Source organism: Raphanus sativus, chromosome 8 (genome assembly GCF_000801105.2).
Source record: "Raphanus sativus cultivar WK10039 chromosome 8, ASM80110v3, whole genome shotgun sequence".
NCBI classification, from domain to species: domain Eukaryota; kingdom Viridiplantae; phylum Streptophyta; class Magnoliopsida; order Brassicales; family Brassicaceae; genus Raphanus; species Raphanus sativus.
In genome coordinates, this window is record NC_079518.1 from 22,159,342 (window position 1) to 22,178,182 (window position 18,841).

An 18,841-nucleotide genomic window follows, 5' to 3' on the forward strand; every position below is an offset into this window, starting at 1 on the left:
AACATATGTTCTTAGAGCATCATTATCGCGGTCTTTAACGACCGTCTTTTATTCAGGAACACGTGTTGTCCTTTGGGCGTTCATCTCTTTCATCTCTTTTTTTTTCAAGTTGATTGCAGTTCTTCTTCCTTCAAGGGTTTTGTTCTCACTCGTCTCTCTTCTCTCACTTTACTCTCGCTCTTTGTGATGACGACGAGATCTGATTCCGTTGACTGTCTTGTGCAAACCCGCTAACCTCCTCAGAGAAAGCTTCGATTTCTGGAGAAGTTTCGTCTGAAGACTCGATAAAGGTCGTTTCTTTACATGAGAAAGAAGCCCAGGCGATGATGAATGTTGATTGTCCCGGAGTCTTTTCTGTATCCGAAGCTAGCTCCTCGTTTCTTGATGAGGATAAGGTTGAGCTGAAACAGATCAAGGAAACGTCTGCTGAACAAGATGATGTGCACAAGGGAGACTGATGGGTCTGTTGTTGTTTGTATCTCTGAGAAGAAGGGACAAGATGATTCCACCCATGTTGAGAGACTTCTGGAGGCTGAGAAGAGAAGACTGTTGGCTGAGATCGAAACGGGAACTATCTTCAGGAAGAAGGAAGATGTTGTGGAGACGCTCGGAAAGAACGGAATGGATCTAAAGTGGAGCGAGTGAGAGTCAAGGACAATGCTTTTGTTGGGATCAGGACTATGAAGATTGATATGGTTGATGACACTGCGTTGCTCAACGTTGTTCCTTTCTGCAAGAAAGATAAAAATCATCATCCCAAGAGGTCAGGAGCTGCACACGGTGATGCTGCAGTGTTTACAATCAAAACTATTGATGATTCTAGAACACTGAACAAGACATTGTACCTTAAGGCTGCCTGGAAACGTATGTTCGATGAATGGTCTTGTTGAGCTATGGGAACGGAATATTGAGAAGAAGCTTGAGAAAACTTGTGTTACTGAAAGTAAACTTCTCGAGAAGATCAGAGGTCTGTCAAAAAACATTTACATTTAAAGTTTTTATTTTACTTAGCTCTCATTAGCTTTCTGTTTTTTATATGATGCAGAGACTCCATACCCGAGTGACATGGAGATGGTCTTCATATACTCTGTTTTTACCGAAGGACATCACTCGTACTTTGACATTGATGAGTCTTCTGGTGGAGTGAATGGTACTGATAATTGCAGGTGGAATTAGGAACAATGGAACAAGTACACGCAAGACTTGTCACTGCCTCACCATGCCAACAAGCAGTGCAGGTCAGTTTGCCATTGGTTCTGACCTGTGGTCTTGTTTTCTTCTTGTTTAGCACATGTATATTGTATTGTTGTAGTTACGTTGAAAGTGTATTCACAAGTCTTTGTTCTTCCTTCTCAATTTGTTTCTTCTTTCTCAAGTTATTTCAATTTTTTCTAAGAAACTTTATTTAAGAAACTTGCAATGGAGGACAACAATTTAGGTGTCTCTTAACTAAAGTTTTCAACACAAATTTATTACTAAATAAATGATTAAGAGACCCTAATGAGTTTTAAGGATAAAGATGCTCTTATGTCGAAGTTTATTTTGGTCAATGAAATATATTGATTTTTTATTTTGGTCAACAAAATGTCTTGAAGTTGTGAGTTAATATGGTTGTTGAATGGTACTTAGGCAGTTATCATATTTTCAGTCAAACTTAAAAGACTCAATTTACCAAATATACCAATAGATTAAAAGTTAATTGAAGACAGTACTTAAATTGAAGAGAAATTGCTCTTCATATACACTAAGATATTAATCATTATTAACCAACTATCCAAAAATGATTACAAACACAGTGTTATCCGCGCTAACCAGCAGAATTTTATTTTAAATTTTTTATTTAATCAAACAATTTTATTTTATTTTGTTTTAGCATATATTATATTTATAAGTTATAACATAATTTTCAAATTATACAGCTAACATAGTATTAGGATTTTTAGAAAATGGTTTTTTTTTATATTTCAGATAGATAATATTTTTGTATTTAAAATTGATATATAAATATATAATAATTTTTTGGTTATTTTAATAATTTTATCATCTATATTTTTAAAAAAATATTTTAATTAAACTGATATTTTAAAATAAAATAAAAAAACTAAAACGTCAATTCAATTACAGAGAAATTTTTGTTTTAGTTACACATATTCAACTTTGTCAACAAAAGTAAATCCATTAAATAGTTAATATTTTCTTGATGATTAATTAATATATTTTCCTTTGCTTTTAAAGTTTTCACTATTTATATTGTATTTTTTTGTATAAATTCTAGTTTTCTTCGGCTTCCATATTCTATTCATTTTCTTCTTATTTTTTTTGACAACATATTTGGCTAAACGTCTAGGAAACCACCGGTTTAGAAAACCAAACTAAAGGTAATGAATCAACATATAACATAGCTGAAGGCAAATTTCTCGACCATGTGCAAGGTTGTACGCCAATGTATTTTATGCCTTTGGGATATGTCTGATCGTAAAATTATGGAATAAAATCTTACTGCGGTAAAATTTTTCCATGTGTGTAACAAACGCCGGCCAGTCTTCAAGAGAAGACACCATCTTCACCAGTTAAGAATAATCCATTGCAAATACTATGTTCGAGAACTGTAGAGTCTTCATGCATTTCATAGCCCAAATCAAAGCTTCACATTCTGCATGTAAAGGTGATAGACTTCGTCGAAGATTCATATCTCCCATCATAACATCCTTCGAATCCGTTCGTGGACAGTACCAATCCTATCCGGTGAATGTATCTTGCGCCCTCCAAACCCCGTCCAGGAAACAAATTCTGGTAGCCCCTAATGATTGCCAATTAACCATTGGCTGGAAAGGCCCATGAGTTTCATGTATCAGTATTTGCGTCTCAGTCCAAAGTGTGCTTTCCACTTCCGCTTTACGCATAATTTTTTTAGGGTTCCCATTCTTATTTTGGAAATTTTTATCATTTATATTTTTCTATATATACCACATAATCAATGGAAATAATCTGAATCAACTTTCTTTGGCAGTTTCCAAAACAGATAGTCTAAACTAGTGAAAACCGATGTTGTAGGAAAAACTTCTGAAAAGGAAGGAATTCTGGATAAGGCTCAACTTTGTAATGCCGGTGGATATTCAAAAAAAAACATGATTAATAGTTTCTTCCTCACCACCAAAAATACTACACCAGAGGTCACCATGTATGCCACGTGCCCTAAGATTCTTAGCTACTGGTAGAGCTCGAGACAATACTTGCCAAACGAAATAACGTAATTTTAGAGAACAATTAAGTTTCTCAATTTTCTACAATAATTATTTGATTCTCATTTGATATATTTTTTAAAACTAATTGATGTTTCAATTTTAGTCTTTTATTAGTTTGTAAGTTTTCTTGTGTACCTATAATTTTTGTTAAAATATTATTTTTATAAAAACTTAAAATACTAATATTAAGCTATAGAAAATTTTCAAAATCAATATATTCATTTCTTTAGAAAATATCTTTAAATCTATTTAAAATATATTATAATAATTTTCAACAACGATATAAATAATAATTGAATTATAATAAATTTGGAGAAAGAAAAATTATTTGCCACAGTACTACCTATAAAATATCAACCAACATCTATTTATATTATTAAAATAGAAGTATCAATTAAATTTCACCCTTAAACTTGCAAAATATTTACAATTCAATACCACTGAAAAATTAAATAAACATACCTATGATTAACTTTACCATGTATTAATTTCCTAAAATAATTTGAGCATTAATATAAAACAACTCATGCAGATACTTTGCATATAACTAATGATTGTTAGTGAGATATGAATTTGTAATGATTGTTAAAATTCTCACATTCTATTGTTATGCGTTGGTGGATTCCAAGAATCTTAATAAAATCTAGTATTATTGGTTTGATGATTGTTTAATGACTTACAAAATCTCTTACTATTCATAAAGTTTGGCGTTTAATGATTCTAAGTTTCTATCAAATCTAGTGTTATTAAGAATTGAATTCTACACAATTTTACTTATAAAACAAAACTTCAAGAATCTTGTATATTTCCTTTAGATTCTTAAAATCCTTAAACTAGGTTATTTTCATAAACTTTTAAAATAGGAAAAACTCTTTAGAAGTATTTACAAATTTAACAAATCTCTTGATTTTTAGAATCAGCCAACTCTATAAAAATACTACTCCCACTAACCCCCCACCCCTAAGATTGTTCATTGCGGTATTAATAACTTTGCAGCCGTAACAATCATATTTTGATTACCAAAAAAAAAACAATCGTATTTTCTGTTTGGTGGAAACATTCATTGTGGTACATAATAAAATTTAAAGCAATAATTCTCCAAAATTGCTCCTAATATTAAATACTACACATATCTTAATTTTTATTATTTGTTACTCTCTAAAAATTTTCGTTGTAATCAACTAATATAAGAATTAGTTCAGAGATCGATTCATATGAGATTTATCCTCCTATATAAGCGGCCAATAAATCTGTATCATTCATATTTCAAAAAATTAACACAAATATTTTTAATCACAATTTTTTTGCAATTGATCTCAACTATAATTCATATATTGGCACTAACCAATAAATTTATTATATATCCTAAATCGCCAACTATTTTGTTATAATTCACATATATTTCAGACTCATATGACCACAAATCTAAGCCTTCCCTATTTCAAAAATATGACCACAAAGAACTATAAAATGAAATTTAGTTTGAATTAAATACATAATATTCTTTGTAACTATAAAGTGTGATTTAGACAACACTTTCTACTAGTGGTGGGCATTCAGATCCAATCATGTTCGGTTCGGATCTATTATAATTTTGGAATTAAAAATCTCAGTCATATTTGGATATTTATAAATTTTTTATTAGATTTCGGTTCTGGTTCAGATAACTCTTTTAAGTTATTTAAAAAAGAAAATAAATTTATTATATACTTTAACTTTATTACAATATATAAAATAATATATTTATATAGCTATTTTAGACATTTACTTTTGACTATTTTTATATAATTTTAAATATTTTGGACAACTTCTAATATATTATATATTTTTGATATTTATATATTAGATCTAAAATTTATTAATATATTTAGGTATATAAATCTATAACTATGATACATTTGGATACCCAAAGTATTTCAGAGTTAGGTTCGGTTTCGGTTCCTTAAATACCATAATTTTAATTCTATTCGGATACTTAACCTATTCTGAGAATGATTTTGTACTATTTTTTGGATCGGATTCGTTCGTTTTTTGGATTCAGGTTTTTTATCCAATTTTACTTTCTATGATATAGCTTAGAAATAAACAATTTTCATAACCATAAAACTGAAACTATTATATAAAATTACTACTTATAATTTTCAAATGATATTTAAATAATATATGAGTTAAATAGAAAATAACTCAAATGAATTAGTTAATCTTTCAATATATGAAGTCGTCTAATATTCAAGCGCATATCCAATAAAATAAATTTATAATAGTATGCTATAAATACATGTGACTATTTGAAACAAATACTTAGATGACAAACATGTTGATTATGATATTATTTTGTTCAAACAAAACTATTAACGTTTGAAAATAAGGTTTTTTTCAAATATGACCTAAAATTTCAATTCGAACACAAAAATAATTCATGCTTTTTTATAACTTATTTTTCACTATTCACCCTAGAAGTTCGAATTATTCACCAAAATGTCATTTTAATCTTTTATCTTATCATCTTCATTTTCACCAGATATTTATAATATTGTTATTTCCATCAGTACAATCAACACTGTTTGCTTGCAGTATGAAAAACAGAGTTTTAATGTATCATGTATGCACTATTTGATGATGAGTTATTTAAAAGACGTTTAATAAGTGAAAAGATTATCAACTCGACAAAACAAGGTAGATATATGAAAAGTATAACTCTTGTACCGAGAAGTACTTTATTATGAATATCTTTTCTTATCTAAAAAATCGTAGACCATTCTCTAGAGAGAAAATATGAAAGTTACGTGGAATTTGGTATAATGCAATTTCGAACTCGAATTTCTTAGAGATCCACAAAATGCCTTGACCACCCGACCAGAGACACGCGGTGATCTTTCCTTATCTATGTCTTCTTCTTTTATAGTTGATTATTTTCCTTTATTCTTCTCAAGTCGAAGTAACATTTGACCTGGTGAACTGAGTTCAATTTATTAGATCTTGTTTGAGAGATGTAATTTTCTGTAACGGTTTTAGATTAATATATTGTGTTTCTGCCTTATTAATCAATAAAACATAGTTTTTATTTTTTTTTATTGCACTACTTATTTCTTTAGAATCACGAAGAACCTATTTTATTTTAATGTAACACTAACAATAATATGAAAGTTTTTTTCCTGTAGCTGTAATTGTAAAGAACATTTTAAGCTACAAAATGTAATTTGTATTTTATTTATTAATAACTAATATATTATGTACTATTTAGAGTTTTTTTATATCGAATCTTAAACATCTCAAAGCCGCCATTGAATATTTTTGTGAGTTAATGGTATGGCTTATTAATTTTTTATCTAAATTAAATTATTGAATTTTGCATAATGCATGATGAAACATGACACACTGAAAAAGAGAAAAGAAAAAGGGGAAAGACAAAAATGAAGGGGTGGACCGCCAACTGGAGCATGTCTGTATTCTACCTTCTACTGTCATAAAATAAGGGAAAATTCCTTAAAAATACACGGACTGAATTTTATTTGCTGAAAAAAATACACGAATTTTTTAGACTTTCTAAAAAATACACAGATTAATTTTAGTTGTCCATAAAATACATGAACTTTTGAATTTTGGAGGTTTCACACCTCGATTTTAACGACATTAACTCTAATTAACGAAACGTTAAGACGCTGTTAGAAGACGTTAACTCTAATTCAAAAGTTTATGTATTTTATGGACAACCAAAATTAGTCTGTGTATTTTTTGAAAAGTCTAAAAAGTTAGTGTATTTTTTCATCAAATAAAATTTAGTCTGTGTATTTTTAAGGATTTTCCCTATTTTTTGGTGCAATATCATATTTCTTTTATTCAAGATTTATTATAATCATATTTAGCATTTTAGGTCTAGACATTTTAGCCGGATTCAAAAACTTGAACTAGAACTGACCCAAAAATATGCGGTCCAAAACCAAACCGAAAGTGTGTACAAGTATTTGTAGGGTCAAAAATTCTTCTACTCGAAAGAATTGAAACCGAAAAAACTGATCTGAATAGATCCGGATCCAATAAAATTAACCCGGATCCAATAAAATTGACCTGAATCCAATAAAATCGACTCGGATCCAATATAAACTATCTGTAAAATCTTATTGGATTCGGGTCAATTTTATTGAATTCGGGTCGATTTTATTGGATCTGGATCTATTCGGATCAATTCTTTTTAGTTTCAATTCTTTCGAGTAGAAGAATTTTTGACCCAACAGATACTTGTACACTTTCGGTTTGGTTTTGGACCGAATATTTTCGGATCAGGGAACCACTACTCAGTGGAGAGTAACAAGGACCGGTTCAAGTTTTTGAATCCGGCTAAAATGCATAGACCTAAACTGCTAAACGTGATTATAATAAATCTTGAATAAAAGAAATATGATGTTGCACAAAAAAATAGTGAAAATTCCTTAAAAATACACAGACTAAATTTTCTTTGCTGAAAAAATACACGAACTTTTTAGGCTTTCCAAAAAATACACAGACTAATTTCGGTTATCCATAAAATACATAAACTTTTGAATCAGAGTTAACGTTTTTAACGGCGTCTTAATGTTCTGTTAATCAGAGTTAACGTCTTTAAAATCGAGGTGTGAAACCTCCAAAAATTCAAAAGTTTATGTATTTTATGGACAACCAAAATTAATCTGTGTATTTTTTGGGAAGCCTAAAAAGTTCATGTATTTTTTCAGCAAATAAAATTCAGTCCGTGTATTTTTAAGGAATTTTTCCCATAAAATAACTATATTATTTGTTCCTTTGCTTCTTCCATGAAACTCACTTCTTTTTGTTAATAACTTAGCCCAGAACAAATATTAACTATATCCAACTTTAATGCGATCATGATTTGTTTGATAGGACGATGGTGAAACTACAACAGCTGATCATGTTTTCTACAATAATTTGATAGGATGATGGTGAAACTAACCAACTTTTTTTTTAACTAACCAACTTTTTAGGTCTATACATCATTATTCAGGCAAATAGATAATTAATCTATGATATTTTTTTTCCGTTGAACAGTTTGTAAACTTAGAACAATATAAAATTATTGTTTTGATTGTCGGTGTTCAGTATCTTTTTTCTTTCACAAACTAATAGTTAGTGACCTTTTGTTTGTCGGTAGAACAACAAAAATGGGATGATTAAACTATAATCAATCATTATAACCTCTTAAGTCATATATGCAATGTGATTCGTTTGATCAACAGTTGCCAATACTTGCATCACAACCTCGCAATGCTTCCATCAGGATAATCATCCATCTCAATTTGGAATTGATACATTCATTCAGATGAGATAACACTATCCAGTTATTTAATATACGGACCCGGACTCCATTTGTAGTAGGCTTTGACACGGATCAGATATCCGGGTTTTTGAAAGTATTTGTGATTCGCTTCGAATGTTACGGATATCTAATTTTCCGATTTACTTTGCTTCGAAAAAATACGGATATTCGGAAAAACGGATATCCAGAAAATAAATAGATATTTACGGATATCTCATTTGTTTTGATTAATACAAATAATTTTAAAAGTTTGATACATATTTGTTTTGTAAAATATTTTTTTGCATAATATAAAAAATAAAAAAAAATAGTGAATCTACATATTTTGTAAATTTTTATATAGTTAACAATTATAATAACACAAAACTTAAAAAAAAGATTATAATTGTCTTAAATATTTTCTTTTCCTTTTATGTAATACTTTTTTATAAGTAATATGTGAATAGAATCTGTCATATCATATGTTACAATAATAATTATATAATTTTATACATTTAAAACTATAAATATAATCAAATATACATGTATTTATATATTGACGGATCTGATCGGATATTTGCTTTTCAAAATTTTAATATTTTGATTTTCTTTGACTTTAACGGATATTAAATTTTAGTATTTGATTTGCTTCGAAAGCTTACGGATATCCAAAATTTTCTGATCAAATAGTAATGGATAACGAATCGAATCAAATTTAACGGATAAAATGTCCGGCCCTAATTTGCAGTATTTTACTTATATATTATTTGTGATTTGCCATCTCAACAATGACCGACAGCTTATATCATTTTTATCAATGGGTTTTCACCAAAACAAAATATATAATTCTACTTTTTGAGCAGTTTAAATTTTTTAAGTGGCCCATTAAATATAATATATTTTTAATTATACGAATTATTTAAGTATAAGAGCATGTTTATAAGCAGATACTTTAATTGTAACTTAAGTGAATTTTAATGATTTTTTAATAATTATCATTATGAGAGAAAGAGAAACCAGAGAAAGAGAATGAGATAATCATCATCTCTCTGCCTCTCTTCTAGCCAATGCTTCTATGACACCTAACAATAAGATAAATGATTTTCTCATCTTAAATAAGAGACATATTATATGATTTCTTCCTTTCTTTTAATTTTTTAATGTTAAGATATGGATTAAGATATGCCTATAAACATGCTCTAATGTCATGTATTAACCAACACGTATCTTATAATTAAATCCATCATATTTTAGTGCCAGGATAGTGGACGCAATGTCAAACTCAGTAATCTAGTGTTAATAGTTGATCTATTCTAAAAAAAAAAAACAAAATCGCCATGATCCAATTCAACTAGTAGATTTTAATTGGTTTTTTTTTGTCGGCAGATTTTAGTTGGTTTAGATTTGTTAAATTTCACCTCGATGCACAATTGCTATTAGACATATGATCAATTTTTACTTGGCTTGTATCGGTGTTTCAATATTGAATTGTCGGGTTTTGACATTTTTGATCAACAGTTTCAATAAATATATAATTTGATTTATGTCATTATGTTAACCATATATTTTATGTTTTACCACATTGGAACTTTCTAAATATGTTTTTTTTTTCTAAATATGTTATGCATGTGATGGTCAATAATTATTGTAACTAGTAATCATTTTTAGAAACATTATTGTTAATAGTAACAAAGTAGATTAAACTTCTTTTACACTAAAGTTCCATATATCTTTTCTCTGATCAGTTTTCTTAACCACATTAAATAAATAGAGAACCTAATAGCGCAAAAAATAAAATAAATGAAAAAAACAACTTGTTTCAGCCAAAAAGAAATTGACTCTCTCCGAAAATGATTTTAAATTAAAATAATGTTTCTCTTGCTAATTAATCTAGTTTTAAGACTAATAATATAAAGAGTCATCGACAACTGTATAATTGTGAACGCGTTTGGGCAATATTACAAAACATAGCCTTAAGCTCCACACATTGAGTCATAACCATTAACAAGCTTCACTTTCCTCTCTTTTTTTTCCCTTCTCCCTCCGTTTCAGTTCCAGAGGAAAGCTTGTTGCTTTTTCCAGCTTCCAAACCGGAGATGCACGCCAAAACCGACTCCGAGGTGACGAGCCTCGCGGCGTCGTCACCAGCCAGATCTCCTCGTCGACCAGTCTACTACGTCCAGTCACCTTCCCGTGACTCCCACGACGGAGAGAAAACAGCGACATCGTTTCACTCAACTCCGGTGCTTAGCCCGATGGGATCTCCGCCGCATTCTCAATCCTCCATGGGTCGCCACTCACGAGAATCCTCCTCGACACGATTCTCCGGGTCCTTGAAACCCGGGTCTCGGAAAGTCAACGACGGCTCGAAGCGGAAAGGACACGGCGGAGAGAAGCAGTGGAAAGAGTGTGCGATGATTGAAGAGGAAGGGCTGTTAGATGACGGCGAGAGAGACCGTGGTCTGCCTCGTCGATGCTATGTCTTGTTCTTCATCGTTGGGTTCTTTATACTTCTTGGTCTCTTCTCTTTGATTCTATATGGAGCTGCTAAACCTCAGAAACCGAAGATCACTGTTAAGGTTTGTTTTCAACTTATTCAGATCTGATCCAAAGTGTCAAGTCAGATCTGAAAATGTTTGGTCAAAATTTTGCAGAGTATAACATTCGAGATGCTTAAGGTACAAGCTGGTCAAGATGCTGGTGGTGTAGGAACGGATATGATCACGATGAACGCTACTCTGAGAATGTTGTATCGGAACACGGGAACTTTCTTCGGTGTCCATGTTACTTCAACTCCAATCGATCTCAGTTTCTCTCAGATGAAAATCGGCTCTGGATCCGTAAGTCCCTAATCGAACTTGTTTATGTTGAACTTAGCATTACCTCTAACACACAATTAGTCCTTCAAATATCAACCGGACCAAACCGAACTTGAATTTTTGATTGAGTTCTGAACTGATTGGTAGGTTTACTCGGTTATCGGTTTGGTAGTCAATTTTACAATAAAAATTTAACTAAATCATACCAATTTATACTAAATTTAAACCAAAATCATATTCAAAATTCAAAACAACACTAATCGAACTAACTGAATTTGAGCCGAATTTTATCAAATCTACTTGAATTTTAACCAATTAAACTAGAATCTAATCGAAAGTAAAGTTCAATTCGGCATAATTTTTGAAAATCAAATCAAAATTTGTTTGGTTCAGTTTGACAGAATTTTTGCAAACCAAACTAACCAATTAACTGTTCTAAACGAAGTCGTAGTAGCCCTACACAATGGTCTGAGCGTTGATACTGATTCTCTTTACTTTGGTGGGTTTGATTTATGTTACTTGCAGATTAAGAAGTTTTATCAGTCAAGGAAGAGCCAGAGAACGGTACTGGTACATATAACCGGAGAGAAGATTCCTTTATATGGAAGTGGCGCGACCTTGATACCGCCAGCGCCTCCAGCTCCACTTCCCAAACCTAAAAAGAAGAAGAAAGGAGCTCCTGTCGTTATTCCTGACCCGCCCGCGCCTCCTGCACCAGTGCCAATGAAGCTCAGCTTTGTGGTTCGGTCACGAGCTTACGTGTTGGGGAAGCTAGTGAAGCCCAAGTTCCTCAAGAAAATCGAATGTGACATCAACTTCGAACACAAACTTCTCAATAAGCATATAGCCATCTCCAATAATTGCACCGTCACTACTGTTTGAAGAAGGAAATAAACCTGTTTAGCGAGGAAAATTGAGCATATAGGGTAACGTGATTTACAGCTCAACGGGCAAGCTTTTTTGGTTGTTGGGGGCAGCGCGTGGAGGGTGCCCGAAGGAAAGAACCATCGTCGGTGGCTTTAATTTACTTGAGTGGTTGGTTATTTGTATGAGGAGAATATATAACTTTATCACGTTTTAATTTATTTGTTTCTCTTCCTTTTTGAATATGTTAATTTATTTGTTTAAAGTAAAGAGTATATATTACACTTCATGTCACATTTTGTCTTTATATTTGCTCTTGGAGCATTTTTGTACAAGGAAGAACACATATACCCATTACCCATATAGATCATACAAAAATCCTAAATTATCTTTGTTCCCTTTTTAATTAATTAAACCTGGTTTAGAATAACTAACCACAAAATTTAAAATTATTGTTGCCTTAACATAGTATTTTCGTAGGGAAGGTTATATTTTTTTTTTTTGTCGTATAAAAATTTAGATCGAAAATTGATTTCTTAGTTTCGCTTAGTCAGTTTATCATCTTTGCTAGCCGATTTTTGTAGTGTTTTCAAATTAAATCATAGCTGTTCTTCAAGTTATTGTTATTCTCCGATTTAGTTTGATTAATAAGCTTCTGATCTTAGATGATCGAACTATCAAAACTGCTTCTCTTGATCTGTTCATATTCTTCATCTTTTTCTTCTATAGGAATAGACCGTTTTGGTGAATGTAACTTCGCGCCTCTTCAGTCGAAGAGCCCTTAGTGCTGTGGCAAAAAGGATATGTAGTCTGAGTTTATCAGAGATGGGGGTGTGGTCCTCCTCTTAGTCGCCGATGGAGACTGAAGGGAAAGATGATGGCAAAATCAGCGAAGCAGTTAAAGAGTTGTGTCAGTGAATAAAGCGTCGAAGAAATTCAAACTCTCCATTGTGAAGCAATCTCTATCAATGTGGAAGAAGCTTGCAAAGGAAGAGTGGTGAAGCCAACACTCAATTCTCGGTGATCTGAGAAGAAGCTCCAATACGGCAGAGGATAGGTATAACGCATGAAGAACACTTGTCAAAGTGATGCGCCCAAGACATCTTCAAAGCATTACACATGACGAATCAAATTGACTGAGCAAACAAATTTCTTAATTTTTTTTTGTAAATTTTGATGCGCTTTGAGCTTAAAATATAACTGAAACTCTTATAATTTGGTCTATTGGACCTTAATCAATATAAAGTTGGAAAAATAACGGGAAATTCTCTTAAATAATCATTTAATTTTTTTATCACCAAAATAACTTTCAAAAAAATAAAATGAACAAAGTAGCCCATTTTAGTTTTGAAATTTTTGATATTTTTTTTTTTAATTTTGAAATCTCCTTTAACTCTAAGTTTAAGTCTAGATTGGTTAACGCTAAGAGTATAAGTATATATTTAGTCTTTAATGAAATCTATTTTGATCATTTTTACTTATTGAAGACTATTTTTATGAAAATAAACTAAAAATAGATATCCTAAGGTATTTCTTAAAAATAATTGTTCCCTTACAAAAATAAAAAACAGTAGGCTATTTTCGTTCTTCCACCAAAGATTTCCCAGGTGTCTAATTTGTTTTCTCAATTATTGCTTTGTAATAAGTGTCTAATTTGTTTTCTCAATTATTGCTTTATTATTACAAGGGAAAATTGTCAATAGAGAACAAAAAATAAGGGTGTTGTCTTTTTGGTATAAATTTTTTTTTGTCTAACTTTTCTCTTTTTTACCTTTTGTATTTCTGAAAACTAATGAAATAAATATTTTTGTGAATAAAAAAAAATATTAAAAATATAAACAATTAATAAAACACCCATATACACAAGCTGATATTTTTTTTCTTTCAAAAAGTTGATAAATAAAAAATTTGAAAATACGTTCTACTAAGGTAGAATGTGTCTTCTACGGAAAATGGTATAGTAGACAACGATTTATAAAATAAATATGTTCATCTACTTCTTTTAGAACGCACATTCTACTATTTACTAAATTTCTAAATAAGTGGAATGTGCATTCTACTAATCGCAAAGCTATCTACTTTTCGTCCGAATGCATCTTCTACTTTTATTAAGTATTCTAAATTTCTGGGAATGTGTTTTTTATAATGTATTCATACGTCTATTAAAAGTATAAAGCGTGTTCAAAATTATTGTCAATCTTCTAAACTTTTAGAAGGCGCCTTCTACGGATAAAAAACCTGATTTTTGTGAAAATTAATGAAAGTTTCAGTTAAAGAAATATTCTAAAAATCTCATAAAAATATTATAACTTCCTAAAACGTGTTAAATGATTTGTTTAAAAAAATATTCAGTTAAATGATTTGTTTTAAATGATTTGATAATCAAACCATAATATTTATACTTATAAATCAAAATAAAATCATTTTACTAATTAAAAATTGTGTAAATACGGATAATCCATGAATTGTTGCATTTAAACAAAAACTTGTAAACAGTAAAATAAAATTTCTCATGTTTTAACATAGATATATGTTTGCAAGTATTATATACTTAGAAATTGATATATATACCAGCACACAACAAATATTGAAAATTTATACTTAATGTTTTTGATATTCTAGGGAATAATATAAAGAGAGAGAACCAATAAAAAAATTAATCATGAAAAAATAATATCCATATTTAAATGATATAATCATATTTAAGATTCTTTCACCATATTTCTCAAACACGTTCATCTTCCACCAAGCTCCAATAGGTCTATGTATATTTTAACGGTATCTTTTCTTCTTCTTTCATTTATATTTTGTTTTTTATTATTATTAAAGTAGCAAACATGAACTTGAGATTTCAAAAGAAAAATATATTTGCGAGAAAGGTAAATACTAATTTTTAAAGTATTTCTTAAATGGACGGGACAGTATTTGAAAATATGATTTCCCATCAATATTTAAAAATATTTCTGCAAATATTTCTTAAATGAACTAATTTAAAAGTTTTTGTATTTTACCCATCTGTAGCAAATGAATAACAGAATTTTCCTAAAGATATGTCATAAAAGAGATACGAAGATCAATTTATAAATAAAAGAAGTAGATAGCCTTTTATTGAAAGAAATAATAATAAAAGAAGTAGAAAAACACTTTATTACCTTTGTTGCTATAAGTTGGTGAAGTTCTATGAAACTATGAGAATATATAATGTTTCAAAAAAAAACTATGAGAATATTTGAGAAGTTTGAGAGGTTTTTTGTTATTCATCATTTAAAAAGTTTCAGTCACGTTACTTGAAAATCTCATAGAAGAGGATAAGTTAAAGAGAAAGAAAAACAGTTTGATAATGAAACATGGGATGAAAATTCCGAGAAAAATCAGGAAGTTTAGGTAGTTAAAATTGCAGAAAAATAGGAGATAAAGGAAAAAAATTAAATCGATTGCTTTTTAGTTTTTTCTTAGTATATTTAAATGTATCAAATTATTTAAATATTTGTTTTTAAAACAAATCGTTTTATTGGTCAAGTATTTTAAATTTTTCTCATTATAATTAATTTAGGGATTAATTAATCTTGTTTTAGTTAGTTATTAAATCACTTAATGAAAAGTTAATTTTGGGATTATGAAAAAATTTATACCATAAGAACAACTATGTGATGGATTTATATCAAAAGGACAACACCTTTGTTTTTTTTGGTTCTCTTTTGGCAATTTTCTCTTGTTACAATGGTTACTCTCTTTATAAAATATTTCATTCATGGGGGCTAATAGATTCGCGACCTTGATCCACAACAAAACCAACAGATTCTTTCTTTCTTTTTTACTCCTTTGAGTATTTTTTTTCCCTTTGAGTCTTTTTTCTAGGCTATATAGACCTCTATTCACTTTGATCTTGTCAAAACAAGGTATTCTTCTGGGTTTTGTCGTTTTTTACCTCAAGATTTTTTCAAACACAATCCTCATTCATTGCGTTGTACATAAAATAATCATATGTTTCACCGCGTTATTGATGCTGTCCGAAAGTTTTTACAATTTTTGAGATAAAATGGTCTTTTCGACCTCTATTATTTTTGTACATAGGATGGAACCACTCTACCATATCTTGTTAGAACATAAATATAAAAATATAAACTGTACAACCACTGTGAGAAATGAACATGTTTCTGAGAATGACAAAGAAAACGAAGGTGGATATATGGATGAAGGACACAGTGAGGTTAAAGAGAGAGACGAAAGATGGATAGAGAGCTTTGAGTGTTGTAGGGGAGATATAGAGATTGTAGGATAATTCTGTGAAAGAGATGGAGGTGATGAGGCGGAATGGGAAGCATGTGTCGAAAATTACAATGGCAGAGGAACTGTGGGATGTGGAGATATTTAATAAAAAATATAATGTTAATGCATTACATTAAATTTATATTGACCTAGTGATTTCATCCCTTTTTAATAAACTTCTTGGTGTGGCTATAATTTCCTTTTTTGTTAAATTGTCTTAAATATTTTCTTACTATTCTTCTTCAAAAATTATAATCCATATTAGTATAAATGTTGGACACATGGAATATGTTCAAATGAGATGGTGTTGCTGTGAAAGCTCAAACTTGAAAGCAGAAAGACATTCAAAATAACATGAGTTACAGACTCATCAGGTTTCCTACATCTCAGACATATTATCAAATAGCATATGACGAAGATTTTAATTACTTGTGACATCTACATGTCATGTGATTAACTACCATATAAGATGACAAATTTTTAAGGAAATTTGTTTTTCAAGTAAAGATTTGAAACTTCGTGATACTCGGTGTAAATACATCTTTTTATGCCTTTCATATACGTCTGAGACCCAGTATTATGACTTAACAGTATACAACAAGGCACTCTTTGTAAAGCGCAAAAGAAAAGAATAACAATGTAAAAATCGACTTATGGTCAAACTTATAATCAATGGTATATCTTCTTGTGCGACAAAATTATCTATCATTTATACATCACATTCCTTTGAATCTTCTCTAATAAATTTAGTAACAGTAATTCTCCCATGCTTTTTCATCAAAACCTAAATGAATCTTTTGTCTTATCCTTAGTAACAGCAGCGACTTCACAGAAAATAAGCTAGTCAATATATATGAAGGGGGGTCTATATCAGTAACTCACAAAGACGAACTACTTCTATAGTACTTGGCATGCACAAACCAGGCCAGAAGGGAATATTGAAATTGTATTAATGTCCACCATTGTTTCGCCATCAAGGCTTGATTAACTCATGAATCACCCTAAAACCATTGTCACCCTCTTCTCTTGGTAAACATATATTCTCTCATTTTTCTCAATGAATACCTCTCTTTTGTGGGCTAGAGCTTCACCAAAATCGTGCAATGTACTCGCAAGTTTTTCTTATATTTTCAACAGAAGCAAGAAGCTATATATGACATAAGTCGGAAGAGCTAATAAATAGATTTGATTGTAACTTTTACTCCTTTTGATAATCATCTGCATGTCCATTATTTACTCTGTTTTGTAATCTGTCTTTTGGAAAGACAAACAACGTGCATTTGGATCCATTTATGTCTTCTGGAATTTCTAAGTAGAAACTCATTCCGCATTTATTTGGAATGTTGTTCAAATCTTAGCATGCGGTGGATCAATCCTTTGAATGATCCTTTTAAAGCAAGAAACATACCAAAGACTCTCGCTCTCTCCTCTCTATCAACCTTCCGATTTGTGATGGGTGGTCGAGCATCTCTAGTTCTGCTCACAACGCTCCGAAGTCACCAACAAGGTATTGAATGAATTATTATTTTCCTTAAGATCATTCAACACTTTCTTCACTTCAAAAATTTGACTGAGATTAGCAGTGTTATCATAAACATTCATAAGAGTGTGCCAAAGTTCCTTCACAGTTTCAGCATAAGAGTAAGCTGCAAAGATAGACAGCTCTAAAGAGCACTGAAGATCAACAAGCACAAGTCGATCTACCTGGATCCACTTGGAATCCTATTTGTTTGTGCTGGATTTCGTCTGAGAAGACTCTGATGCTCCTTTATCTTATATATTATTCTGACATAAGTCGGAAGAGCTAATAAATAGATTTGATTGTAACTTTTTCTCCTTTTGATAATCATCTGCTTGTCCATTATTTACTCTGTTTTGTAATCTGTCTTTTGGAAAGACAAACAACGTGCATTTAGATCCATTTATGTCTTCTGGAATTTCTAAGTAGAAACTCATTCCGCATTTATTTGGAATGTTGTTCAAATCTTGTGGTGGATCAATCCTTTGAATGATCGTTTTAAAGCAAGAAACATACCAAAGACTCCCACTCTCTCCTCTCTATCAACCTTCCGATTTGTGATGGGTGGTCTGAGCATCTCCAGTTCTGCCCACAACGCTCCGAAGTCACCAACAAGGTATTGAATGACTTATTATTTTCCTGAAGATCATTCAACACTTTCTCCACTTCAAAAATTTGACTGAGATTAGCAGTGTTATCATAAACATTCATAAGAGTGTGCCAAAGTTCCTTCACAGTTTCAGCATAAGAGTAAGCTGCAAAGATAGACAGCTCTAAAGAGCACTGAAGATCAACAAGCACAAGTCGATCTACCTGGATCCACTTGGAATCCTAT

At 30.7% G+C, this 18,841-nt stretch overlaps 1 protein-coding gene and 1 long non-coding RNA gene across 2 annotated transcripts; both read left to right on the forward strand.

The window, feature by feature from the left end:
• Positions 1-56: 56 nt before the first annotated feature.
• LOC130498715 (uncharacterized) lies at positions 57-1,351 on the forward strand. Its single transcript, XR_008937641.1, has 2 exons — positions 57-967; positions 1,046-1,351. It is a non-coding gene; the product is annotated as an uncharacterized LOC130498715 (long non-coding RNA).
• A 9,143-nt stretch (positions 1,352-10,494) lies between these two features.
• LOC108822841 (uncharacterized) lies at positions 10,495-12,512 on the forward strand. The gene is made up of 3 exons (XM_018596023.2): positions 10,495-11,114; positions 11,190-11,375; positions 11,880-12,512. The coding sequence occupies exons 1-3, from the start codon at positions 10,632-10,634 to the stop codon at positions 12,234-12,236; spliced, it is 1,026 nt and encodes a 341-aa protein (XP_018451525.2). The 5' UTR covers positions 10,495-10,631; the 3' UTR covers positions 12,237-12,512.
• The last annotated feature ends 6,329 nt before the right edge of the window (positions 12,513-18,841 follow it).

What these genes read in the sequence shown, in the direction of transcription:
- LOC108822841 (XM_018596023.2), top strand. Translation starts at nt 10,632, where the DNA reads ATGCACGCCAAAACCGACTCCGAGGTGACGAGCCTCGCGGCGTCGTCA. An exon ending in AACCGAAGATCACTGTTAAG is followed by an intron (nt 11,115 to 11,189) that starts GTTTGTTTTCAA and finishes AAAATTTTGCAG; the next exon opens with AGTATAACATTCGAGATGCT. An exon ending in TGAAAATCGGCTCTGGATCC is followed by an intron (nt 11,376 to 11,879) that starts GTAAGTCCCTAA and finishes TGTTACTTGCAG; the next exon opens with ATTAAGAAGTTTTATCAGTC.